This window comes from Haliotis rufescens, unplaced genomic scaffold (assembly GCF_023055435.1).
Source record: "Haliotis rufescens isolate VD_foot unplaced genomic scaffold, xgHalRufe1.0.p SCAF_2, whole genome shotgun sequence".
Lineage (NCBI taxonomy): Eukaryota > Metazoa > Mollusca > Gastropoda > Lepetellida > Haliotidae > Haliotis > Haliotis rufescens.
Window position 1 is genome coordinate 71,554,242 of NW_025963890.1, and position 24,835 is coordinate 71,579,076.

Sequence of the window (24,835 nt, forward strand, 5' to 3'; positions counted from 1 at the left end):
GAAAGACCCTTTTCTCCACGACGGGGGAGGTAACGGGAGACCCCGACCGGAGGCAGCCGTGAAGGCCTTCTCCAAAGAAGGCTTAATCCCGCGCAGCAAGGTTGATGCCGGGAAAGCCTTCTCGGACGTCTCGTCGTATACCTCGGAGGAACCCACGGAACCGTGGATTCCCGCGGTATCAGCAGGGGCTTTGGCATGTCCTCGAAGAGGTCATACACCATGGCAACGCGGTCTTTAACAGATAGCGGAAGCAACGGTTCGGGGGAAGGACCGGTAACCACAGCAGCCGCCGCCGTACCGGTGGACCCCGCGTCCGAACCCGCGGCCACCGAAGAGGCCGGGGACGGAACAGCCAGCGGCCTATCTTGCGATAAGGCCGCCAGCTTGGAGTCCACAAGTTTCGACAATAATGCGGCGACGGAAGCCCCAGACAGCCCGAGGGCCGCAAGGGGATCCGCCGCAGCCGAGGAGGTGGTACCCGCACGGGGACCCCGACCGGACGAACCGGCCACCACAGGGGTGGAATCGGACTGTACGTACAGCCGGTACCGCTCAAACTCCGCAGGCCCCAGACCTTCGCACAGGGTACACCGGGTGTCCCCGCAAGGAACCCTGCACCGCGGGCAACGATCGTGGGGATCCCGGGATGACAAAAACTTTCTGCACACCCCACAACTCCGAGGAGCAGGGGTAGAGGGGGTGGATACTGGGGACATATCCATGTCAGACATTGTTTGCTATAAACAAAGAACAAAACATGGTTACAACGCACGCACCACAACGATTCACAAACGAGCATTTTCACAAGAAAATAAACGAGCAATGTGAACATATAACATACACATATAACTTTTATTAAAGAAATAAGTTATGTTAACCCCCAAAACATACAAGAACAGGGGAAACGTAAAACACAACGTGCATACGCGAACCCCGCAAGTATAGAGAAAAAAGGGCGGGAAAATTATAACCAAGCGTAGCTACCGCAACGCCCCATAAAAGCACAGTTTATTAGAGAATAAACTATAATAAATATCACAAAATCTTCAAGGAACGCTTCAGCAGGAGAAAACACGTCTTGCTAAGCAGACGAAGGAGACAAGAGTGAAGGGTGTCACATGGCAGCTAGGTGGCTACGCACGTGCTGCATGAGGTAATTGAGATCTCTGTGGTAGATTTCGCTATAGCAGCAGTTGTGGGAGACAACAGCCTCGGTATAACAGTGGTAACGTATTACTTAATGTAATGTGTATAATTATCTCATGCCTAAATACCCAGAACAACCTAATTTGAATATTTGTGACAATTTTGCCAAATGTAACCAAAAAAAAGGAATATACGATTTCAAAATGTTTCAGTATATCTTTAAGAAATCACTACCAATATATTGTATGTACACGTTAGTACACTGGATAAATTTCAATGAAATGTATTTTGTAATATTTGAACATTTGTACTGATGTTAGATTTGAACATTTAAACCTGAAGTTTAGGCCAATGTCAACTGACCAGTTATGATTAGGAAGTCAGTAGATCGTTCGATCTCACTCAAGCGACATCTCCTTTTGGAACAAGTGTTTGATAAAAGATCTATCTGAATGATGTTGGAACAATGAGAGTCAAAAACTGCCAAGACACATGGGATCAGGCCTCCGTTCCACAAAGCGATCGTAGCATAAGTTGTAAATCCATGTTTAAAGTATGGGAGTTATGATACTCATAGTGCTACAATAGCTTTGTGGAACAGACCTTAACGCAGAGCGGTATCTGATCAGAGAACAGACGTGAGTGAGACTGTCACTTGCCTTGGCTTTGGGGTTGAACATGAGTCCCTGATGCAGAGCCTGGGCCACCTGCTGCACCAGCTCCTTGCGGATCCCGTCCTCCAGCAGCTGCTTGGGGTCGATCTGTCACAAACACAGAATCTATGTAGGGCTGGGACGAGTCCAAATTTACTACCCGGGTACCCACTCCTTATTACCCGACCCTACCCGGGTACCCGCTGTAGGTCATAAGAGATAGGTACAAAATGTCCGATTGGGAATAGTTTGGGCAGTACTCCTGTCAAAATAAATTTAGATACACGCATAAACCGATCTGGTCATGCATACAGTGAAGTTGACTGATGTTTTATCATTATGCGAACATATAAAGTCAGAAGGAATGTATGCAAAGTGACTCAGAAAGAAATGTGAACATTTATCACTTATAGTGTAACCAGAGTTCTAGATCATTTTTGCCATCAAACAATATAATCACGTGACTAACCACGGGTCCGGGTAGTCCTGTGGGTACCCGGGTCCTACTCAGTACCCACCCGACCCGGGTACCCGAGTTACCCTTCCCAGCCCTAAATCTATGTGGTCAAATCCGCAACTATATTTGTCACATAGGATATTCACAATTCGCAGGGAGCCTGAGTGTCCATCTAATCACATACAATAACACTTTATCTTACCTTACATTAAATACTAGCTTCTGATTGGTTAAGAAGCAGGCAATTTTTTTCCATGTTGCCTGCTCACAGAAGGGGTACAAATTTCATGTAGATCACTGAGATATCAATCGGAACTCATCTTAGGTAACTTGCTTATGTCTAAAGAGTATCAATGAGTTTCATAATGAACTGATGTTTATCCGAATGCATTGGGTAAAAGGAAGTAACTCAGTTCATTTGCATTGCCTGTTGGAAGTTTTGCTAACAAGTGAAATTGCGGATATGACTATCTCATAGAGAATACGATATCAAGGAACATATAAAAGATAGAACAAGGCTTGATCAACTAACAACACAGTTCCCAAATACCTTTCATATCCTCACTTCACATGGTTTTCTAAGCACAAAGTGTTCATGGGACTTCGACAAGGTATAGATATGCAAGTATTAGTACCTTGATGATTCCAACAAGGGTGGTCTTCATCATAAGAATCCCCTCTGTGAACACCGAGATGGCATGGGTCAGCTTCGCCACCTGTCAGAGAAGTCACAAAGCCAACATTGAGGCAAGGGAATAAAACCAAGTCATTAAAGTTGGAAAATTCTTTGAATTGCCAGGTCACTTTCATCACTGACTGCTTTGTCCTGACAGCTTAGCCTTCTCCTTGAAGTGGATCTCATTTATAACATCCATGTTTACAATATGAGTCTGGAGTAAATCCCCGACATATTGTTGACTCAGAATTGCAGGCACATTTACATGTTGCAATTGTCTACCGATTAGTCAGAAACACTCATATTGTTATATAAAAAACTGCCATTTCTCTTTAGCAGTGTAAATAGTTCATCTAACAATGGGATTAAGTTTTACATCAAATACAAGCTAACCTGGAAATATTACATGAAAATGTCAGCCATGTATTTGTGTTTCACCTGGAAGCGTTCGTCCAGTTGAGCGTACTCCTTCATCTTGTCTTTCTCCAGGCGGGTCGGCAGCTCATGGATCTGATTGGTCAGCAGGCGGATGATACTTGCCAGAAGACTGAACATAGTCTGTGGAATGATCTGGAAACATTGAAACAGCAGATGGGTTAGTCACTAGTCAAAGATTTACCACATCACATCACACCACATCACCATGATGTGATCACATCACCATGATCACATCACATCACATCGAATCACACCACATCGAATCAAATCGTCAATATCACACTACACCCCATAACATCACATCACATCAGAACTCAATGATCACATAACATCAAATCCCATCCCATCCCATCCCATCACACCACACCACATCAAATCCCATTCCATCCCATCCCGTCACATCACCATGATCACATCACACCACACCACACATCACATCACATAACTTTGATCACATCACATCACCATGATCACATCACACAACACCACACCACACCACACCACCATGATCACATCACATCACACCACATCAGAGCACCATGATCACATCACATCACACCACACCTGATCACACCACCAATATCACATCACACAACACCTCACCACAACACTATGATCATATCATATCACATCACCATGATCATATCACATCATCACACCACATCACACCAGATCACCCTGACCACACAGTGATGTCTGCCAGCACTGACCTGCAGGACCTTCCTGACGTAGCCCACCAGCTCCCCGGAGTAGAACTGTGACACACTCATCAGGTCAGGACTCATGGCCAGGTTGATTCTCAGCAGGGGCAGTTCTAGAGCTGATGACATCTGCAACAGGTGGTCAGTGAGTGAGTGAGTATGGTTTTTGGCCGCTTTTATCAATATCCCAGCAATATCACGGCGGGGAACACCAGAAATGGGCTTCACACATTGTACCCATGTCAGGAATCGAACCCGGGTCTTCAGCGTGACGAGCGAACGCTTTAACCACTAGGCTACCCGACCGCCCAGGTGGTCAGTGATAACAGCAGGCGACAAAGGTTTGTTTGTTTTTTTGTTTGTTGTTAAACGCCGCTCTCAGCAATATTCCAGCTATATGATGGTGGTCTGTAAATAATCGAGTCTGGACCAGACAATCCAGTAATTGACATCATGAGCATCGATCCACGCAATTGGGGTCGATGACATGCATCAACCAAGTCAGCGAGTCTGACCACCCGATCCCGTTAGTCGCCTCTTACGACAAGCATAGTCGCCTCTTACGACAAGCATGGGTTGCTGAAGACCTATTCTACTCCGAATCTCCCCGGCAACAAAGGAAATCATGTGAGTGTATGCAGAGAACAAACAAGAATCCACAAACAGCAAACTACAGCTATAACGACCTCAAAAGGACAGCTAATCTTAGTTCATAATAACCGTAGTTCATTATAAGGATATATTCAGCATATATACAGCAAATGACCATATACGTCAGTTTGTTATAAGCGTGTTCATTATAAACGTAGTTTACTGTAGTGAAAACACTGCTGGTCTCCCAAAACCAAGTAGTTTAAAGCAACCAGACCATTAGGAAAGTTATGGCTCCTTCTTTTGGGACAACACTGGCATAATACACATCTGTTATTTATTTATCATGGAGAACAACAATGAACAGTAAATAGCATGCCAACTTATTCAACAGATTGTGTGAGTCTATGATAGAAACCTGTCGCGGCTCGATTTCACACCAGTCATGTTGCAATGGCTGCTGTATGGGAATGCGGATATCAGCTTCTACCCAATTCACCTGGGTGCCATTTTACAGGTTTTTATCATAGACTCACACAATTAGGGCTAAGGTGATCACAACCCTGATACTTTAACACATGCAGACTTATGATAATCTTATAGCCAAGTTTGTCTTATAAAACGGCACCCAGATCTGGCCCCAAGTGATCACCATCTCTCTTCAAAGAACACTTGAGATTTAACAAGAGTTTGCCACTAACGTGGCTATATCCCCCGCCCCTGTTGCAGAATTTACGACATAATTAAATCTAAACAAACCCTAACCTTTTTTAACCGAGGTGGAACTTGTCATGGAAATGGTAAAAAAAGAAAGAGTTTGGAACCTAAGTCCATCTTGCAGCCAAGGAAACGTAAAAAAATAAAATTTCTAAAATTTCTAAATAGCAAAAGGCACCAGTTCAGCATGTACTTGACAGACCTGCAAAGTTTGATGAAAAAATATTGAACGGTTTCTGAGTTATGCTCCGGAAACGAAACGTGACGGACGGAGCCCGTTTCTATATCCCCCGCCAACTTTGTTGGGCGGGGGATAATAAGGACCAAGAATTTGTTACAAGTATGACAGGCTGATTGACAGACCAGGATTTGACCTTCAACAAAACAGGGATGAGAGACTTTGACAAGAGATGGACCATGTGTACTGAACTGCAAAACTGTTGAAAAATAATTAAAGCCCACAACAATATCATATATTCTAGGCTAAAAACATTCTGAAACCCCCTTGTATGTGAAATAAATTGAAAATGTTTTCTCTGTCGATATCCTTTGTTTCTAGCTGGAGCTGGGTGGGTTACCTTGAGGAATGTGGCTCTGAGTTTGATGACGAGGGACGGGTCCTTCTTGATGCCCTGCTGCATGTAGCCGGTGTAGCTGCAACAAGGAGGGGTGTCGACTACACTCGTCTATACAGTCACTTATACTGTGAAGGCCGTTACCTCATTCAGGATTTGTTATAAAAGTAACTTGTCATTGAATACTGAAAAAATAAATTCTTAGATTATGCTTTGTTTTATATTCTGATTGGTCCACCAGGGGTATCAAATATACTTTAGACCATAATCTATTATGTCTGATTTTGATTGAAATTTACAGGTATCAAATTTACGTTGAAACCTCTAAATTGAAACACCCTAGGTTTATCTCCTTAAAATCATGGAGTCCAGAGTCCGAGGGGAAAAAAAATACCTGTAGATAAGACTGTCGTTCAAGATTGCAAATTTGATGTCATACTGGGTTAATAAAGACAACAACTTGACACTCAGAAGCTCAATCTAGAAATGATTTGACATGCATCAATTAAAGAGTAGTGATAATCAGTAAATTTCTAGCTCCTGGAGTCTAAGAAACATTGCAAGCCAAAACTCATACACCAAAGCAGACCCTGTTGTGATATCAGGGATAGTTTCTCAAAGCAATATCGTAGTGCAACTTGGTCATAACAAACGAATAAACATGTCCTTTCAAGGTAAAGCCCCCTAAACTTGAGAGCAATGAGGAATGCTTTGATACCTGTCGATGATGTTCCATGCGTAGGAGAGGTCTGCGACAATGCCGATGTTGATGAGGACTTCCTCCTTGATGTTGATGGTGCGGATCATGTGATGGAGGTACTTGCGGGTGTCGGCAAGGAACTGCCTCACCTGAAGGTTGCTCTCCAGCTGGTGGAATTCTTGAACCTGAATCATGGATCACATCATGTCAGTCTGTGTCAAAAACGTTTAGTCTACTATCCAGGGCTTTCTTATTGGTGGTAGATCTTAGTCTTATTGTATGGACTCTAAGTTCATCTTACTAGGCCTGAATAACTATAACTAGAGTCAGGTTTTGGACTTTGGATGCCACAAGATGCCATCTTGATTTAATGCAGAACCAAGTTAGTATTGAGTGAATGTTGTTTTATCCTACAGTCTGCAATTTTACAGCCATATTCCGGCTGCCTGTTATCTGAGTAATAAAGATGGCAGGACTACAGTGCCACAACCTACCTTCCCCCGGGAACAATTGCTCCTCTAAGTGAATGGTATTGAGTGAATGTTGTTTACATTCAGCAATATTCCAGCCACATTACCATGACGACACAAAATCAACAGGTCACACATTGTAAACCCTCGATAATCATTTGCCTTGCAATAGCATTGGGAACTGAGGGTCTATTCTAACATGTATTCCACAACAGATTGTGATGCAATTCAGGCAACTCCAGAATGTATACCTCCTTTCACCTTACTCCCAAACTAACCATGATGTAAACTGAAGGAACAATACCTCTTCCATGGCCTGTATGAGCTGAACGATCTTCCGTCCTGCAGAAGTAGAGTCTTCATAGTTCAGGGACAAGATCTGTTTGGACATTTCGGTAAACCAGGCCTGGAGGTTGTCTGGAAAAACAAGGTCATCAATCTCATCCTAGGCAGTGAAAGCAGAAATTATATTACCCATAATGGTAGAGTGTAAGGCTAGGATGAGTCCAGATTTACTCCCCAGGTACTGCCACCCGATTACCTGACCCTACCCTGGTACCCGCTTAAGGTCTCAAAGAGTTGGGTACAAAATGTCAGAATGGAAATCGCTTTACCATAGCCCTGGCAAAAACTAATTAGATACACGCACAACACATTCTCATCATGCATACACTGATGTTGACTGGAGCTTTATCATTAGTTTACTCAATCACATAAAAGTCAGAAGGAATGTGTGCATAGTCAGAAAGAAATGTGAACTTTAGCAACTTGTAGTGTAACCATTGAGTTTTTTGTTATTGTCATTAAACAATATATCCTATGACTACCCACGGGTCCGGGTAGTTCTGTGGTTACCTGGCTCCTGATCATGACCTACCCGACCTGAGTACCCGAGTTACCAGTCCCAGGCCTAGTAGAATGATTGTGAGTAATAACTCTCCGATATTTGCAAATGCGCATTTTAAAAAATCGTGGTGATTAGTTAACTGAAGCCATATGATGTCACAGTGCTTCATACAATATGACGCCATCCATTGTTCGTGAAGTCACAAACTGATTACATCTGAACAATGGGGTGCCTTCAGTGACAGGAGTACACGATCATGCAACAAGGACTAAGTATCTCACCATTCCTCTCCACCCTGGTGAGGGGCTTGGTGCCGGAGAAGACCTCGCTCAGTTCCTGCATGCGTTCGTGGCCCTCCTTCTTGTAACTCTCCCACTTGGTCTGCTTGTCCAGCAGCATCTGCTTGAACATCTGCAACACCACACACCTGAGTCAAACACTGCTTCGATCATTCCTTCCTGCCTGAGTATATTTGGTGTAATGCAGCTTTAAACAGTATTTAAGTCACATCACGTATCACATAACATGTTCAGCTTACTCGGGATGAAAGCCTAAAGTCATTCAGGTTTACCACAAGCGAAAGTGTGGTGCTGACAAAACGGATGATAATATTCAGTGTGAATCTTGGGTTTGAACCCACTATTATAGATTCTTGTACAACTAAGGGACACAACTCTGATGAATGAACTGCAGGGATTTGGTTATGGTGACCTGTATCTAGAAGTCCAGGCAACACATGCTTGGATCACCAGTCATCATTTACTCATCATGAAATCATACAAGACAGCAGGCTGTTCCATGGGGGCGGCCTGTAAATAATCATGTATGTACCTGACAAACTTGATATCATGTGCGACAATCAACACTGTCAGGATACACCATCAACCAAGTCACCAAGCGTGACTCCTGGTCCACTAAGCTGCCTCGTATGACAAGCTCAGGATGCTGGGGACAACTTCTGACTGGAAATGTGGACCATGGCACATACCGTATTCGACGTAATAAACGCCCAGGGCGCTCTCAAACTTAGAAATAGGGGGCTCTTATTAGAATATTATTTTGGTGGAAAAAACAGAGTTGAAAGATACTTTGTGGTTTATGCTGACAGTCTGAACTGTTTATATACGACAGATATATTTTCCCAGAATTTAATTGCCCATAATTAAGGGTGCATATAACACATGAGTGTGTATTATACACGAATAATTAAGTCTTGTGTACATTGATAAATCGGAAGGGGGGCTAATTGGGATTGTTCACTAGCCAATATATTAGCAAATATCGCTGTGGGCGCTTATTAGAGCGGGGCGCTTATTACGTTGAATACGGTAATCTGTGTCGGAGATATTACCTCTTTCAGCTTGAACTCGAACTGTCCTGTACTGAGCAGAAGCTGAAACACACCGAGCGGGTTGTACCGGGAATCTCCAAGCACTTGGTCCCGGATCTGCTTGCACCGCTTGTTGCCCTCGGCAGCTGCAGCATGAACAACTCCACTCAGGCTCACACCTAACCACCAGCTATATCAGTGTTCTCTCATTATAGTCATCATTATGTCATCAGTGATTATGGTGTTATGTGCGCTTTTAGCAATATTTCTTTGGGGGAACCAGAAATGGGATTCACACATTGTACCCGTGAAGTTGTACATCGAACTTGGGTCTATAGCGTGACGACAACGAGGCTAACCCACCACCTCCTACGCAACTAGGATGTGATGACATGCATCAACCAAGTCAGTGAGCCTCTTATGACAAGCATTCTGTTTGTTGCTAAATGCTGCAATATTTCAGCTATATGACGGTAACCTGTAAATAATCAAATCTGGACCAGACAATCCTCTGATTAAAATCATGAGCAATGAGCTTTGCCATCAGGATACAAGGACCACATCACCAGGACTAACCACCCCAGCCATTTGGCTGCCTCTTAGGACCAGCATTGATTGACTGGGGACCTATTCTAACACGGAATCCCCATGGAGTTAACATGCTTCATGAAAGGTGCAAAAAAGGAACTGAAATCAGCATCAATTTGTTCTTTTCTTCATCACAAATATCCAGGCAACTGTTCATGGACTTACTTGGTGGCAGTGCAGCTGTATGAAGCATCAGCCAGCGGAGCGTGACATTACACTCACGGATGGCGTTCATCAGTTTGGGGATGTTGTCCAGCACAAACTCCTCCACCAGCACCCCCTCCTTCAGGTACTTCTCCAGCACCGGGTGCAGCCTCTCCAGCTTCTGGGAGTACCGGGCTGCCTGTAACCATGGTAACGTTAAGGATGCTCACTTGAATTACTAACAAGAAGTCTATTTTGGTAAGATGCTATCTGTAGTCTAAAAATCATTCTCTTTAGTTTGTAAACAGTCATAATCAGTGTCTTGAGTGTACAGCCATAAGTTCAGCTCACCAGCTTCAGTGGCAGAGAGATTAGTGATGTCATGGTAACCGATGACAACACAAAGGTCTGCAATGTTCTTGGAGATATTGCCTGATCTCACACAAGTGGTATCTCCTGTGGCAGCCAGTTTTGGAAGATAGAAAATGGGTACAATCTTCATACGATGTCTATATTTACAATAAACTGACACAATTTTAAAAAAAGCAGTATTCCCAGCACTTAATGCCTATTTGGTTCATTGGTTCATTATCTTTGTCTGTTTAACTGGCCTACCTGTTCCCTGATGTTCGCAGTATCCAGAGTGTTGTTGAGAGCTGTGCTGGCTGCCTTGTAAGGAGCCCACGCATCCATCAGGTTGATGATCATACCCATGTATACACTTATCACCTGTAACACAGACACACAGTGGTGTTGAGAGCTGTGCTAACTGCCTTGTAAGGAGCCCATGCATCCATCAGGTTGATGATCATACCCATGTATACACTTATCACCTGTAACACAGACACACAGTGGTGTTGAGAGCTGTGCTAGCTGCCTTGTAAGGAGCCCACGCATCCATCAGGTTGATGATCATACCCATGTATACACTTATCACCTGTAACACAGACACACAGTGGTGTTGAGAGCTGTGCTAGCTGCCTTGTAAGGAGCCCACGCATCCATCAGGTTGATGATCATACCCATGTATACACTTATCACCTGTAACACAGACACACAGTGGTGTTGAGAGCTGTGCTAACTGCCTTGTAAGGAGCCCACGCATCCATCAGGTTGATGATCATACCCATGTATACACTTATCACCTGTAACACAGACACACAGTGGTGTTGAGAGCTGTGCTAACTGCCTTGTAAGGAGCCCACGCATCCATCAGGTTGATGATCATACCCATGTATACACTTATCACCTGTAACACAGACACACAGTGGTGTTGAGAGCTGTGCTAGCTGCCTTGTAAGGAGCCCACGCATCATCAGGTTGATGATCATACCCATGTATACACTTATCACCTGTAACACAGACACACAGTGGGGTTGAGAGCTGTGCTAGCTGCCTTGTAAGGAGCCCACGCATCATCAGGTTGATGATCATACCCATGTATACACTTATCACCTGTAACACAGACACACAGTGGTGTTGAGAGCTGTGCTAGCTGCCTTGTAAGGAGCCCACGCATCATCAGGTTGATGATCATACCCATGTATGTATCTTATCACCTGTAACACAGACACACAGTGGTGTTGAGAGCTGTGCTGGCTGCCTTGTAAGGAGCCCACGCATCCATCAGGTTGATGATCATACCCATGTATACACTTATCACCTGTAACACAGACACACAGTGGTGTTGAGAGCTGTGCTGGCTGCCTTGTAAGGAGCCCATGCATCCATCAGGTTGATGATCATACCCATGTATACACTTATCACCTGTAACACAGACACACAGTGGTGTTGAGAGCTGTGCTACCTGCCTTGTAAGGAGCCCACGCATCATCAGGTTGATGATCATACCCATGTATACACTTATCACCTGTAACACAGACACACAGTTGTGTTGAGAGCTGTGCTAGCTGCCTTGTAAGGAGCCCACGCATCCATCAGGTTGATGATCATACCCATGTATACACTTATCACCTGTAACACAGACACACAGTGGTGTTGAGAGCTGTGCTAGCTGCCTTGTAAGGAGCCCACGCATCCATCAGGTTGATGATCATACCCATGTATACACTTATCACCTGTAACACAGACACACAGTGGTGTTGAGAGCTGTGCTAGCTGCCTTGTAAGGAGCCCACGCATCATCAGGTTGATGATCATACCCATGTATACACTTATCACCTGTAACACAGACACACAGTGGTGTTGAGAGCTGTGCTAGCTGCCTTGTAAGGAGCCCACGCATCATCAGGTTGATGATCATACCCATGTATACACTTATCACCTGTAACACAGACACACAGTGGTGTTGAGAGCTGTGCTGGCTGCCTTGTAAGAAGCCCACGCATCCATCAGGTTGATGGCCATACCTATAACTCACAACCTGCAACTTATTATAGGAGGAAGCCCAAGTGATCAAGGTAACAGCTGTGTTTCACTTTGATGGAACTCTGGTGCCGATCATAATCAGAGCAAGAATGTATTCCAACGAAAGTAACATCATCAATATTTCACAGGTCTGTACACACTCTATTTCTCAATCACATATGAATACATATAGCTGCTTAGCAGTGTAGTCGCTATTTTAACCAACAAATCAAGCCATGGCCTGGTCCTTGATTGAGAGAAACCACTAAGTGTTTAGACAAATGAGTTCAGCCAATTTTTCTCACCTTCCTAAATTAAAAGGGGGACTGGGGGAATGCCCCCCAAGTTTTTGTAATAAAATACTTCATAAATAAAAGTCATTTTCAGTTATAAAGTGAATGAAAAATACATGTCTGCACTCCACTGTGGAACTTCTATTTTCAGATAATTTTTCAATGTTGACATCCTATTTTCGATGTTTATTAATTGTATTTATTCAATTTTGTGGTTTGATTATATTAAATCATGCAAACGCAAGCAGGGTAATTTTTTTCTGCTTATTTTGAGCTGTATCCCCCTATTTTTTAAATAGTCACACTGTTGCATGCCCCTGTATTAGAAGCATTAAACTTATATGGTATTTCGTATAACACAAATGTACCCACTGACTAAACATATTCACTGTCACTAGTTCACCACAGTTAACACTTGTACTGACTGGTGATGAGGAGCATCGGGTGTATACTAACCCGTGAGGTACTGACGATGTCACAGTACCTACCCAGTTATCAGGGAAGTGTTTGTCAACAATCTCCCTCATCTTGGCCTGCTGGTTGTGGAGGGTGTCTGCCTCGAAGTACAGGATCACATACAGCATGCTGGCTTGGGTGGCCAGGGCTGTCGACCGGTGCTCCGGCAGGGGATACGCCGATATCTGGTTGTACACGTCGTCCGACCTCAGGCGGCCAATCACCATGTTGACGAAGTTGGAGCTGATGAGGACGCGACTGCAGATGGAACATGTACCAGTAGAATTGATCTTAACGTTGCCACACTCAACTATATTTCAGCTATAGCAGCAGGCTGTAAATAATCAAGTCTGGAGTAGACCAACCAGTGATTGATAATATGAGCAACAACTATAACTGATGGGACACAATGATATGCCAACAACCAACTCACCGATTCTGACCACCCGATCCATTAAGTCAACCAGAATAGGTTGTCGGGGAGGTAATTTTAACTTGAATTCCCAGGGGACTCAACACTGATGTACTACCGGTAATGAAACAACCAAAGGACGTAAAAAGATGGTTCTTGTTGTTATACTGTCTGGCGCTTGGCATAAATAGGATAAAACAAGGACTGGTCGGCTGGGAGTCAGCATACTGTGTCTGAGTGGGTTACCCATGTTAACCTGCAGCATGGTATCTCAGTACTATACAACTGGAGTTAGTCTGGACTAGTACAAGCATCAATAAATGTTAATACAAACCTAGCCCTGATAATCTTTTCCAAAGGTCATATCTTATGCATAAAAATTTATCAGCAAGATGTAGTTCCAACAAAAACAAAACAAGGGATTGCAAAATAAATTCAATTTCTCATTATGACATGTCTAATTCAACAAAACTTCCATATATTATTTTCTGTTATCAACACAATGTAGAGTAAAAGTTAAATTCAAGGTTTCCCAGGCTAACTATGCAGGAGTAGTCACCCTTGGTCAAAACCAACTAGTCCGCAGTCCATTTCAGATCAATGATTTATGTAAAATAACTAGATATTGGGAGAAAACACCTAGTCCCTTATGGCTTTTCACAAGTCTCAGATAACAAACTAGCGACCATGTCTTCCGCTGCCTGATAAAACCCTGTGATGGGACATGTGAAAACTCATGGGGCAACCATATTGCTTTGAATGTTTCTTTTGCATTGTATTGAAGCATTCAGCGTTGCTGTATTGAAGCACTGAGTAGTGTTGACTTGAAGCACTGAGTAGTTTTGACATGAAGCAGTGAGTAGTGTTGTATTGAAGCACCGAGTAGTGTTGTATTGAAGCACAGAGTAGTGTTATATTGAAGCACTGAGCAGTGTTGACTTGAAGCACTGAGTAGTGTTGTATTGAAGCACTGAGTAGTGTTGTATTGAAGCATTGTGTAGTGTTGTATTGAAGCATTGTGTAGTGTTGCACTGAGTAGTCTTGTATTGAAGCACTGAGTAGTGTTGTATTGAAGCCCTGAGTAGGTTTGTATTGAAGCACTGAGTAGTGTTATATTGAAGTACTGAGTAGTGCTGTATTGAAGCACTGAGTAGTGTTGTATTGAAGTACTTAGTGCTGTATTGAAGCACTTAGTAGTGTTGCATTGAAGCATTCTGCATTGTTGTATTGAAGCACTGAGTAGTGTTGTATTGAAGTACTTAGTGCTGTATTGAAGCACTAAGTAGTGTTGCATTGAAGTATTCTGCATTGTTGTATTGAAGCACTGAGTAGTGTTGTATTGAAGCACAGAGTAGTGTTGTATTGAAGCATTCAGCATTGCAACTCACTTGAAGTAGGACTCTGGGTAGTTTACAGGTCGCTTGGCACCCGGCAGGTGAGAGTATCCGGTACTGCGAAGCAGCTTGCACACATCGTCGATGTTTGAGTCTGCTGCCGCAGCCTTTTGGGCGCTGTAACCCAGAAGCAGGAGCTAGCATGTGTTTTATTCTTGGGTCTGATTTCTGTATCTTGAAAATGATAATATTCCAGCTATATGACGGCAGTTTGTAAATACTCAAGTCTGGGCCAGACAATCCAGTGATATGACATCATGAGCATTGATCCACACAGTTGGGATACAATGACTTGCATCAACCAAGTCAGCGAGCCTGACCACCGGATGTCGTTAGTCGCCTTTTATGACAAGCATAGTCAACTTATTACGGCAAGCATTGGTTGCTCAAGACCTATTCTAACCCGGATTTTGGCACGTCAAACCTGTGAAGAAGTGATCACAGCTGCTTACAGACTGTCACAAATATAAGTTGTCTACTTGTGTGCAATGTCCCACCTGTATCTGTAGTAGGAGACGAGCATCCGCTCTCTCACCAACCCCTCCACACGGATGTCAATTATCAGCAACATCACCCCGTACAGGTACAGAGCCTCACACTAGGGTATAAACAACATGTTTAGTAGCATCACCCCGTACAGAGCCTCACACTGGAGAATAAACAACATTTACAGTAGCATCACCCTGTACAGAGCCTGACACTGGGCAATAAACAACATTTACAGTAGCATCACCCTGTACAGAGCCTGACACTGGGCAATAAACAACATTTACAGTAGCATCACCCCGTACAGAGCCTGACACTGGGGAATAAACAATATTTACAGTAGCATCACCCTGTACAGAGCCTGACACTGGGGAATAAACAACATTTACAGTAGCATCACCCTGTACAGAGCCTGACACTGGGCAATAAACAACATTTACAGTAGCATCACCCTGTACAGAGCCTGACACTGGGCAATAAACAACATTTACAGTAGCATCACCCTGTACAGAGCCTGACACTGGGCAATAAACAACATTTACAGTAGCATCACCCTGTACAGAGCCTGACACTGGGCAATAAACAACATTTACAGTAGCATCACCCTGTACAGAGCCTGACACTGGGCAATAAACAACATTTACAGTAGCATCACCCTGTACAGAGCCTGACACTGGGGAATAAACAACATTTACAGTAGCATCACCCTGTACAGAGCCTGACACTGGGGAATAAACAACATTTACAGTAGCATCACCCTGTACAGAGCCAGACACTGGGGAATAAACAACATTTACAGTAGCATCACCCTGTACAGAGCCTGACACTGGGCAATAAACAACATTTACAGTAGCATCACCCTGTACAGCGCCTCACAATTGAAAATAACACCATGTACAGTAACATCACCCCGTACAGAGCCTCACAATTGAAAATAACACCATGTACAGTAACATCACCCCATACAGAGCCTCACAATTGAAAATAACACCATGTACAGTAGCATCACTCATACAGGCACATTCAAGACCATTCAGCATGCAGAGTTGCGTCCCTTGGGCACGCCAAAAACCTCTGATTGTGGGTTCGAATCCCGGTTCGCCCCTATTATGTTTCTAGGTTTCTCAGCACCATACCCGTGCTCGTGGGTTTCACCGAAGTGGTAAACGTCTGAGACCTGCATCACTTTGGGCTTTCCTCCCACACTAAGCTGACACACCGCGATATAACTGGAATAATGTTAAAAGTGGCGTTAAACAAACTCACTCACTCACCATTCAGCAACTTACCATGAGCTGTTTTCCATCCTCGTTAAGCAGGACCGACTCCACAGTCTGCTGGATGTACACTCCCTCCTCCAGATCCTCCAGGTACCTGCAGATATTATACATATTACATCCAGCTACCTGCAAATAACACACACACACACACACACACACACACACACACACACACACACACACACACACACACACACACAAAAACACACACACAAAAACACACACACAAAAACACACACACACACACACACACACAAAAACACACACACACACACAAAAACAACAACCAAAACACACAGAGTAGTATGGCTGTTGCTAGGTGGATGTCACATCCTTGCATCTTGCAACAAAATTTCACAAATGATGCCATAGGTTATTGTGACAACATGTAAACTTTCTTTGTGGTGCAGGGCCCTGTTCCACAAAGCAAATGTAGCCAAACAACAGTTATAAGATTATGTTAAAGAATGGGAGTTAAGTTCACCTAACAACTATGACAGCTTTGTGGAACGAACCACTGAATACTGAAGCCAGGTCGTTGTATGGTATCATATTAACACATGTCAACTTTTAATCAGTTTGGAGTATTTTTCTGTTAAACTCAAATGGAGTATGCTGTGGATCGTGTAGATGTCTGCCCATTGACACACGACAGTGAAATTTATAAAAAATAGTCATAAACGGCAAATTCTAAATAAAATACTAAACTCGCTCCTGTGTAATACCAATTTTATGAAACTTGTGAATAGTTCTTTTATCTGACTCGTATTCTATATATTCTATATATTAGTACTCTATATATCTGTTGCTCAGTAAATGAAGGGCCAACCATGATAGGATGCCTAGATTCCTAGTTGACAAGCAGGAGATGTTAACTTTGTAAGAAAAGTAATCAGTATTATTCCATTGAACAGCTTACATCTCATACCATATCAAGGTAAAAATGTGTCCCAAGACCATATTTATTGCTGATTTATCAGATAGTGTCTTAAATGTCAAAATTTATTTCAAGGCATTTTTAGGCTGTACGTATGCACTCACATAAATTTGGTGATGTATTAATTTCATGATTTACAGAATATCGTGACCTTCTTCAGATATATCCAATAATTGAGGTCATTTGGCAGTCCTCCCCCCTTGTAAAAGAACTAATTACCAGTATTAAATCCAATAAAACACATAAAAGATGTGTACCATCTACATTGCAAGAAAAGGAATTCATTACATATTACTAAATATTTGATAGAGATATTCTGAGTGTCCATATGGGGGATAAATCTGACTGGATGTTTGAGGTATCCTAAGGATAGGAAGTGATTACATATTTAACTGATGTTTAACCCTATGAAATGTTGATATATTGGTTCTAAAATTATATACCATTGCATTGCTCTCACTAACCTGTTTAGATCTGTGACATATTTATGTACACTTGCAAATGCTTGGTAAAACCTGATAAGAATTTCAATGTGGTTTTCTCTGAACTCTTCATCAAGATCTTGTAATTCCTGAAACAAAGACAACAATAAAGCTGAGGAAGAGAATTTATGGATGTCAACTTCTTTATTATCAGGAACACATTTCGGAGTATATGCTTACTCCTTCATCAGGTTAATGAATGCTTACTTACTTACTTACTTTGGAGATTTAACGTGCGCTTTCCGACTGATGCGTATTTCGCACACGGGCCCGGCCAGGCCATTTAAAGTGTTTCCGAAAGGGGCGAAAGTGGTCTGTGCAACCCAAGAGGGGGGTTTTAGGGGTTGCTTATATAGAATTTGGGAATTTTGAGATTTGGAATAGATGCCGATGGGATTAGGGAGGAGAACTAAGGGAGCTGGGTATGGTGGATGTTTGTTTGTTTATGTGATTTTGATTTGGTAGGTTATTGTGTTTTGAATGATGAATGCTATGAGGCAGAGAGTATATATATGTTCATGTAAGGACAACAAAATTAATAAGGTAAGAAAAGGTGGGAAATACCAAAGGGTAGAAACTAACAAGGAAAGCCAACAAATGATTGGCACTGACAGGTGATTGGCAATAGAGAATGGAAGCCAACACTTTACAGCAATTAGCACTGATAGTATGGAAGCCAGTACATGTTCTCACATGTACATATATATGCTCTCTGCCCCATGGCATTCATTTACCTGATCATGCTGATGAAGGAGTAAGCATATACTCAGAAAGGTTGTGTTTCTCATGATAAAAAAGTTGACATCCATAAATTCTCTTCTTTATGTGTATCACTTCTAAATGCCTTTCAAAGACCTAACAATAAAGCTGAAATACAGATTTATTTCTCAATTTCTCTTCCCTTTCATATTCAATAGACAGACAACTTCTAAACAAAGGTCTTAATTAAGTTTAACATGGCATTTGATGACAAGATTTTCATAGAAATTCAAATGTCAAATGAAAGAGAGCTAGACAAAATGCACTGTTTACTATTTCAAGTGATGTCTAGACATTGTAATTACTGCCCGTGAGAAAGTTTGAAGCAGACATTTTCTCCATTACCATGATAACTGCCACCGCCATACAGCTACTGCCAGATGGAACCAGGTGTAAAACATTTGCAGACAATTCCAGTGTTGTTTGAGTAATCAGATACACATTGTTAAATAGTCAATTAAAAGCTTTATTGGTATATACATTTCAGAATGCAGTTGAGTTAAGGAGGGAATTATGGGGATGCCTGTCATGCTAGTTACACGGCTACTATAAGACAGTTCAACAGTATTTCAGTCATAATATGACATGGCAAGTATAGACAAGAGTGTCAATACCAAATGCTGCTCTCCTTTCCGTTTCCAGAGAGTATTACTCTTGTAATATCAAGCAACTTTGATCTGTTTGTTTGTTGTTTAACACCTCATTCAGCAAGGTTCCAGCTATATGAAGGCAGTCTGTAACTAAGGGAATTTGAGCAGACAATCCAGTGACTGACATCATGAGCATTGATCTGGGCAATTGGGATACAATGACAATCAAGTCAGTAAGCCTGACCACCCGATCCCATTAGTAGCCTCTAGATATTATGTTTTTTATGCCACTTCTCAATATAGTCCAGCCAAATATCACAGCAAGGGACACCAAATATGGGCTTCACACATTGTACCTCTGAGTGGAATCAAACCCTGGCTTTAGATGTGACTCGAGAATGCTTTTTAACAACTTGGCTACCGCACCACTCTTGCCTCTTATTACAATCATAGGTTGCTGAAGACCAACTTTCACAGGGGAATCCAGTGGTTGATATTATGAGCAAAGTCCCATGGTGTCAGGCACAATGAAAAGAATCAACAGACTTCGACAGCATGAGGTGACGAGGGGACATGCAATAGATCAGCTGCTACTTGAATACTTACCACTCGAGACTCTATCTTATTATCAAAATAGTCAGCATTACGGAAGTAGCTAAAATCGGACAAGATTTCACTGTATTTCGCCTGGTCATAACGGTTATCAAGTCTAAACACAGTTGGAATAAAGTCAGCGAGACGCAAAAGTTCCGCAATGATGGCGTTTCCTCTCGACGCCAGACGGAGAAGGTTTTGGCCGCATTGGTTGTTTTCTGCTAAGAAGTCCGCCATTGTCAGGAACTTTAATCTCCGGAACCAGATAAGAAATGTTTAGTTTTCTCCACAATTTATGGCACTGTCGAACAAGGAAACAGTCCCCTATAGCTGTCTAATACCAGAATTCAATTATGACAAGGCCTCAAGTCTGACGCCCAGTCGTAGCAGACGATCTTGTCTTGCAGATAGGAAGTGCTTGGGGAATCTCCCCCTCCCAATGAAGTGAATTCAGAATTCACCTGATTATGCTATACAATTCCATTTAATCCATGTGTCATTCAAAAGCACAAAGGAAGCACCAAATGTCATCACAACATTGACTAAGGAGCAAAGTTTGTTTACATCACCGCCTCCTAAATTCAGAATCACATGAATCGCGACAGCGCCAGCTACTTCCGTGAAGGATTCGGATTTAGAGTAACCTCCCTTGCATTACCAGCCGCCAAGCTCCTTCCCAGCGCGTGACACCTCCGTTACACCCTCGAGCTATCGCTGTGAGGAACTTGACCAGTGGACACTTCAGAGAAACATCAGAAATGCCGTCTTTTTAACAGGGGTAGATCTAAGTGCTCTCCATGCCAAACCGGTAGCAATTACCATTTTCCCCCGGACAGTAAAATCTGTGATTTCACCCGAGCACAAGCAGCATGAATTTAAGCAAGTTTTTACCCCTTTTAATTAATATTTAATCGTTATAGTGTTTATATACGACACTCAATAAAAAGTTCGATATTTTTATCTTTACTTTTGGTGTCATCTGGCGCGATAACGACGAGTCGATAACTAGGTGCTTAAAGCGTGAAAACGACATTATTAATTCATACAAGTGTACTTGCCTTTTTTAGCTTTATTAGGATCTGTATCAATGTATGACCTTTGTTTGAAGAATATATTTTACAAAACAAAAACTGCACGAGTTGTTGTTGGTTGACTGCGTGAACAAATGTACTGACAAGGTTGTTGGAATAATTATACGTTTGAACAGGTTTCACAGCAGGCCATTGAAGAAATCTGTGCTTGTTGAAGTCATTTGGGGGCGTTTTGTTCGTCCATGTATTCCCTCATAGTATTTCAACTACCGTGCCGCGTGGTTTGACCGCGAATAGCTCTGCACACTTCCTCATGTGGCGTTGAGAAATAACGCATTCACTTTCTTGTTGAATGAAAGCGAAAACAAAACAACATTTCCATAATCATAAAAAAATGCTCTCCCAGACGCAGCTCTAGTGTTCATTGTATGATTCCGACTATATTATAAGTATGTGTTTATGAATCAATATATCAAATAGTGATGATTGCAGGTGTTCGCGAAAAGGTGAGCGTATCCTGCCCCACCGGGGGCACCCGCCACAATCACATTCAAAGGCATTTCTGAAAAGAAATCTGGAACAAATGGTACAAGTAAAAATAGGGACTTGGATCAATTTTGTCACTAATTCGTCAAATTTTGATATATCCTCCATATGTCGTAATCTTGATCAAATAACTTTTGAGCAAGATTCGTGTGGCGCTCTGGTCTCCTTCATTTTTAGATGTGTAAATCAGTGGCTTCATTATATCGGATCAACGATATACTTCAAGCTTAAGTTAAATCTCTTGGCCAAATTCCCTTGTTTTGATTTTTCCAGTCCCAGCAGAAATTCCAATTCATATGTACAAAGAAAAAGTTTAGTCGGAAGGGGAGCACTCCTGGTGCCCCAGGTTATGCCTAATTCTTGTCTAAATGCCTTATATAATGCCTTACTTAAATTTGACATGGATGTTATCAATTAGGAAGTCCAGCATTTCACATATTGTTTTCTCAGTAACTTCTGATGACATTTGTTTTCGTTTTGGACAATTTGTCCTGAACCTCCGAAGATAGAGACGTAACTATGGACACATTTGTTCAGCAACAAATGCCCCATAGATCAAGGCATGGCGTTTTTTTAAGTTTGTCGTGTGGGATGGGGTGTTCAAAGTTGAAAAAATCAAATGTTTTGAAATAATTGAACTTGGTTCTTTTCTGAGATCGAAAAACGGATTGTGGTTAATCTTTGAGACAGATATTTGATGGAACATGAGCAGAACCCGGCAATATCTCTCTCTTTGTACGTATTTTTTTGGAACTTTGGAATTCAGTACAAAAGAGGAATGGGCATGTCTTTAAGTTTTAGAGTCGAGTCAAAAGTTGATAAAACTGCTGCGTGGTTTTGGCAGATTTTGTCCTCAGTTAACATACATGCTTTAAACTAGTATGTGGTATTATGTCATATGCCACGGACCCGTGAAGACCCGGGGTAGAAAAGGTCTTCAGCAACCCATGCTTGCCGTAAAAGGTAACTATGTTTGTCGTTAGAGGCGACTAGACTAGATAGGCGAAAGATTTCAGACCCGTGAGGATACGGGGTAGAATAGGTCTTCAGCAACCCATGCTTGCTGTGAAAGGCGACTAACGGGATCGGATGGTCAGACTCGCTGACTTGGTTGATGCATGTCGTCGTATCCCAATTGCGTGGATCGACGTTCAAGATGTCAATCACTGAATGGTCTGGTCCGGACGCGAATATTTACAGACCGCCGTCATATAGCTGAATATTGCTGAGTGCGGCGTTAAACAACAACAACAACAACAACAACAACAACAACAACAAATCATATGCCACGTCTACCAAGTTCTTTCATGCGCCAGAGCCATGGAGATCGTGGCATTCAATTTGCCATGTGTGTCATTTAACACCAGTCCCTTAGCTTCAAGCATTCACGTCAACAGGAAACGCACAAATCTAAATTTAAATATGGCCTGTCACTGCATGGGAAAATAATTCACTGTAATCTGTAATTGCAATGACAAATGGCTTCCATCATACCTAGAGGGATAAATATCCTCACCACGGCGTTCTTTTATAGCTCCCCTGCAATTTGAAGGCAGGAACATGGTATAAATGAGATGTTGAAAAGTCACAACTACCACGACAGTCAACTTGTATGGAAAATCAGCTACCTTTGACTGGTAAACCAACTACCACCAACCATTATTTTAGTTTTGTTAAATATCCACTGCTATACATTGATACAAATTCTAAAATTCATTCGTCACCACTCGCCCCTTTCCGTATCGCTATTCGGCTTGTCCCGGAATAACACGAGTTGGTCACGAATGCCTAAAATTGACACAAAAGTGCGCTGGTATGAAATAATAATGTCGTTTTCGCGGTAAAAAGCACCTACTTTTCGACTTGCCTCGTCCGTGCCCAAGGTAATCAATAATAAAGTAAAAAATATCAAACTTTTTATTGAGTGTTGTATATTAATGCTATAACGATTATGGCCCGGAAGCCCTTGGGTGCATGATGTACCTCAGATTTAGTTCAAAATAGTAATTAAAGGGCTGGACGCTTCATGCTTTATGTGCTCAGATGAAATCACATTTTTTATTGTCCTGCGAGAGAATGTTTGTTTCTACAAACCAACCTACCAACTTCCGGTTTGGCATGGACAGACCTTACCCCCTGTGTTTTGGGATTCCATTTTTACCTTCTGATAATTGAACCTGACTTCACTTAATTTGTTGTCCCTGATAACGTTCTATAACAATAGACAAGTGCCATAATATCTTCACCATAAGAAATATTTCCGTGTCTTATAGAAATAACATTGAACTCTTCTAAAGCGCTAAGATATAGAACCACCAACCCACACGCATGCGCGCGCGTAAGCACGCACGCACGCACGAACGCACAACACGAAACAACAGCATAGAAACTATTTTTTTTCAGCAATAGTCCAGCTGTATGAAGGCGGTCTGTAAATAATCGAGTCTGGGCCAGATAATAAAATGATTGAGCGTCGATCAACGCAACTGGGATACGATGACATGCATCAACCAAGTCAGTGAGCCTGACTACCCGATCCCGTTCGCCGCCTCTTACGACAAGCAACATATCATGTGTACAAGTCAGAAAGAATAAACAAGGAACAATGTGATCACGTGACACGGATGCCACGAAGCGAAATATACATATACCTTTTACGACAAGCATGGGTTGCTGAAGACCTGTTCTACCCCGGATCTTCACAGTGATGCAGATCGATGGCGTGTACTCACTTGATGAAAATGACGGCTGCAATGTGTGGCTGCAAGTACTAGTCCGGACTGATGCCGATTTAAGGTGCTCACTGAGATACCATGCCGCAGTTTAACATGAATACCCCACTCAGACACTGTATACGAACTCCAAGTCGACCAGTCCTTGTTTAAGCCCCTAAATGCCGAGCGCCAGACAGGGAAACAACAAGTACCATCTTTTAACGTCTTTTGGTATGCCGCGGCCGGGGATCGAACCCCGAACCTTCCGCTCTTCGGGCGGACGCTCTACCACAAGACCACGGAATCGGTCTAAAAATCAGGGAAAATCTATTAAAAAACACACGACGGATCCCAGCTGGCATTGCCAAGGTGCGAAACTTTGAACAAAACCATTCTTTTGTCAGAGGTGCACACAAACATTTTATTTATGCGAATTTCTTATCCAGTTTAAATACAATTTT

At 42.5% G+C, this 24,835-nt stretch overlaps 1 protein-coding gene across 1 annotated transcript in view; it reads right to left on the reverse strand.

The window, feature by feature from the left end:
• Positions 1-20,697, reverse strand: part of LOC124133190 (WASH complex subunit 5-like) — a 37,801-nt gene extending 17,104 nt beyond the window's left edge. The window contains exons 1-17 of the mRNA XM_048400511.1: positions 20,096-20,697; positions 18,123-18,229; positions 16,731-16,815; positions 15,453-15,553; positions 14,950-15,072; positions 13,182-13,407; positions 10,649-10,762; positions 10,055-10,232; positions 9,323-9,447; positions 8,253-8,382; positions 7,429-7,541; positions 6,673-6,839; positions 5,958-6,033; positions 4,081-4,200; positions 3,371-3,502; positions 2,892-2,972; positions 1,806-1,907 (exon numbers count right to left, since the gene is read on the reverse strand). Of these exons, the coding sequence (XP_048256468.1) occupies positions 1,806-1,907; positions 2,892-2,972; positions 3,371-3,502; positions 4,081-4,200; positions 5,958-6,033; positions 6,673-6,839; positions 7,429-7,541; positions 8,253-8,382; positions 9,323-9,447; positions 10,055-10,232; positions 10,649-10,762; positions 13,182-13,407; positions 14,950-15,072; positions 15,453-15,553; positions 16,731-16,815; positions 18,123-18,229; positions 20,096-20,320 (2,205 nt within the window). The 5' untranslated portion in view covers positions 20,321-20,697. The remainder of the gene's footprint in view (positions 1-1,805; positions 1,908-2,891; positions 2,973-3,370; positions 3,503-4,080; positions 4,201-5,957; positions 6,034-6,672; positions 6,840-7,428; positions 7,542-8,252; positions 8,383-9,322; positions 9,448-10,054; positions 10,233-10,648; positions 10,763-13,181; positions 13,408-14,949; positions 15,073-15,452; positions 15,554-16,730; positions 16,816-18,122; positions 18,230-20,095) is intronic.
• Positions 20,698-24,835: the final 4,138 nt, after the last annotated feature.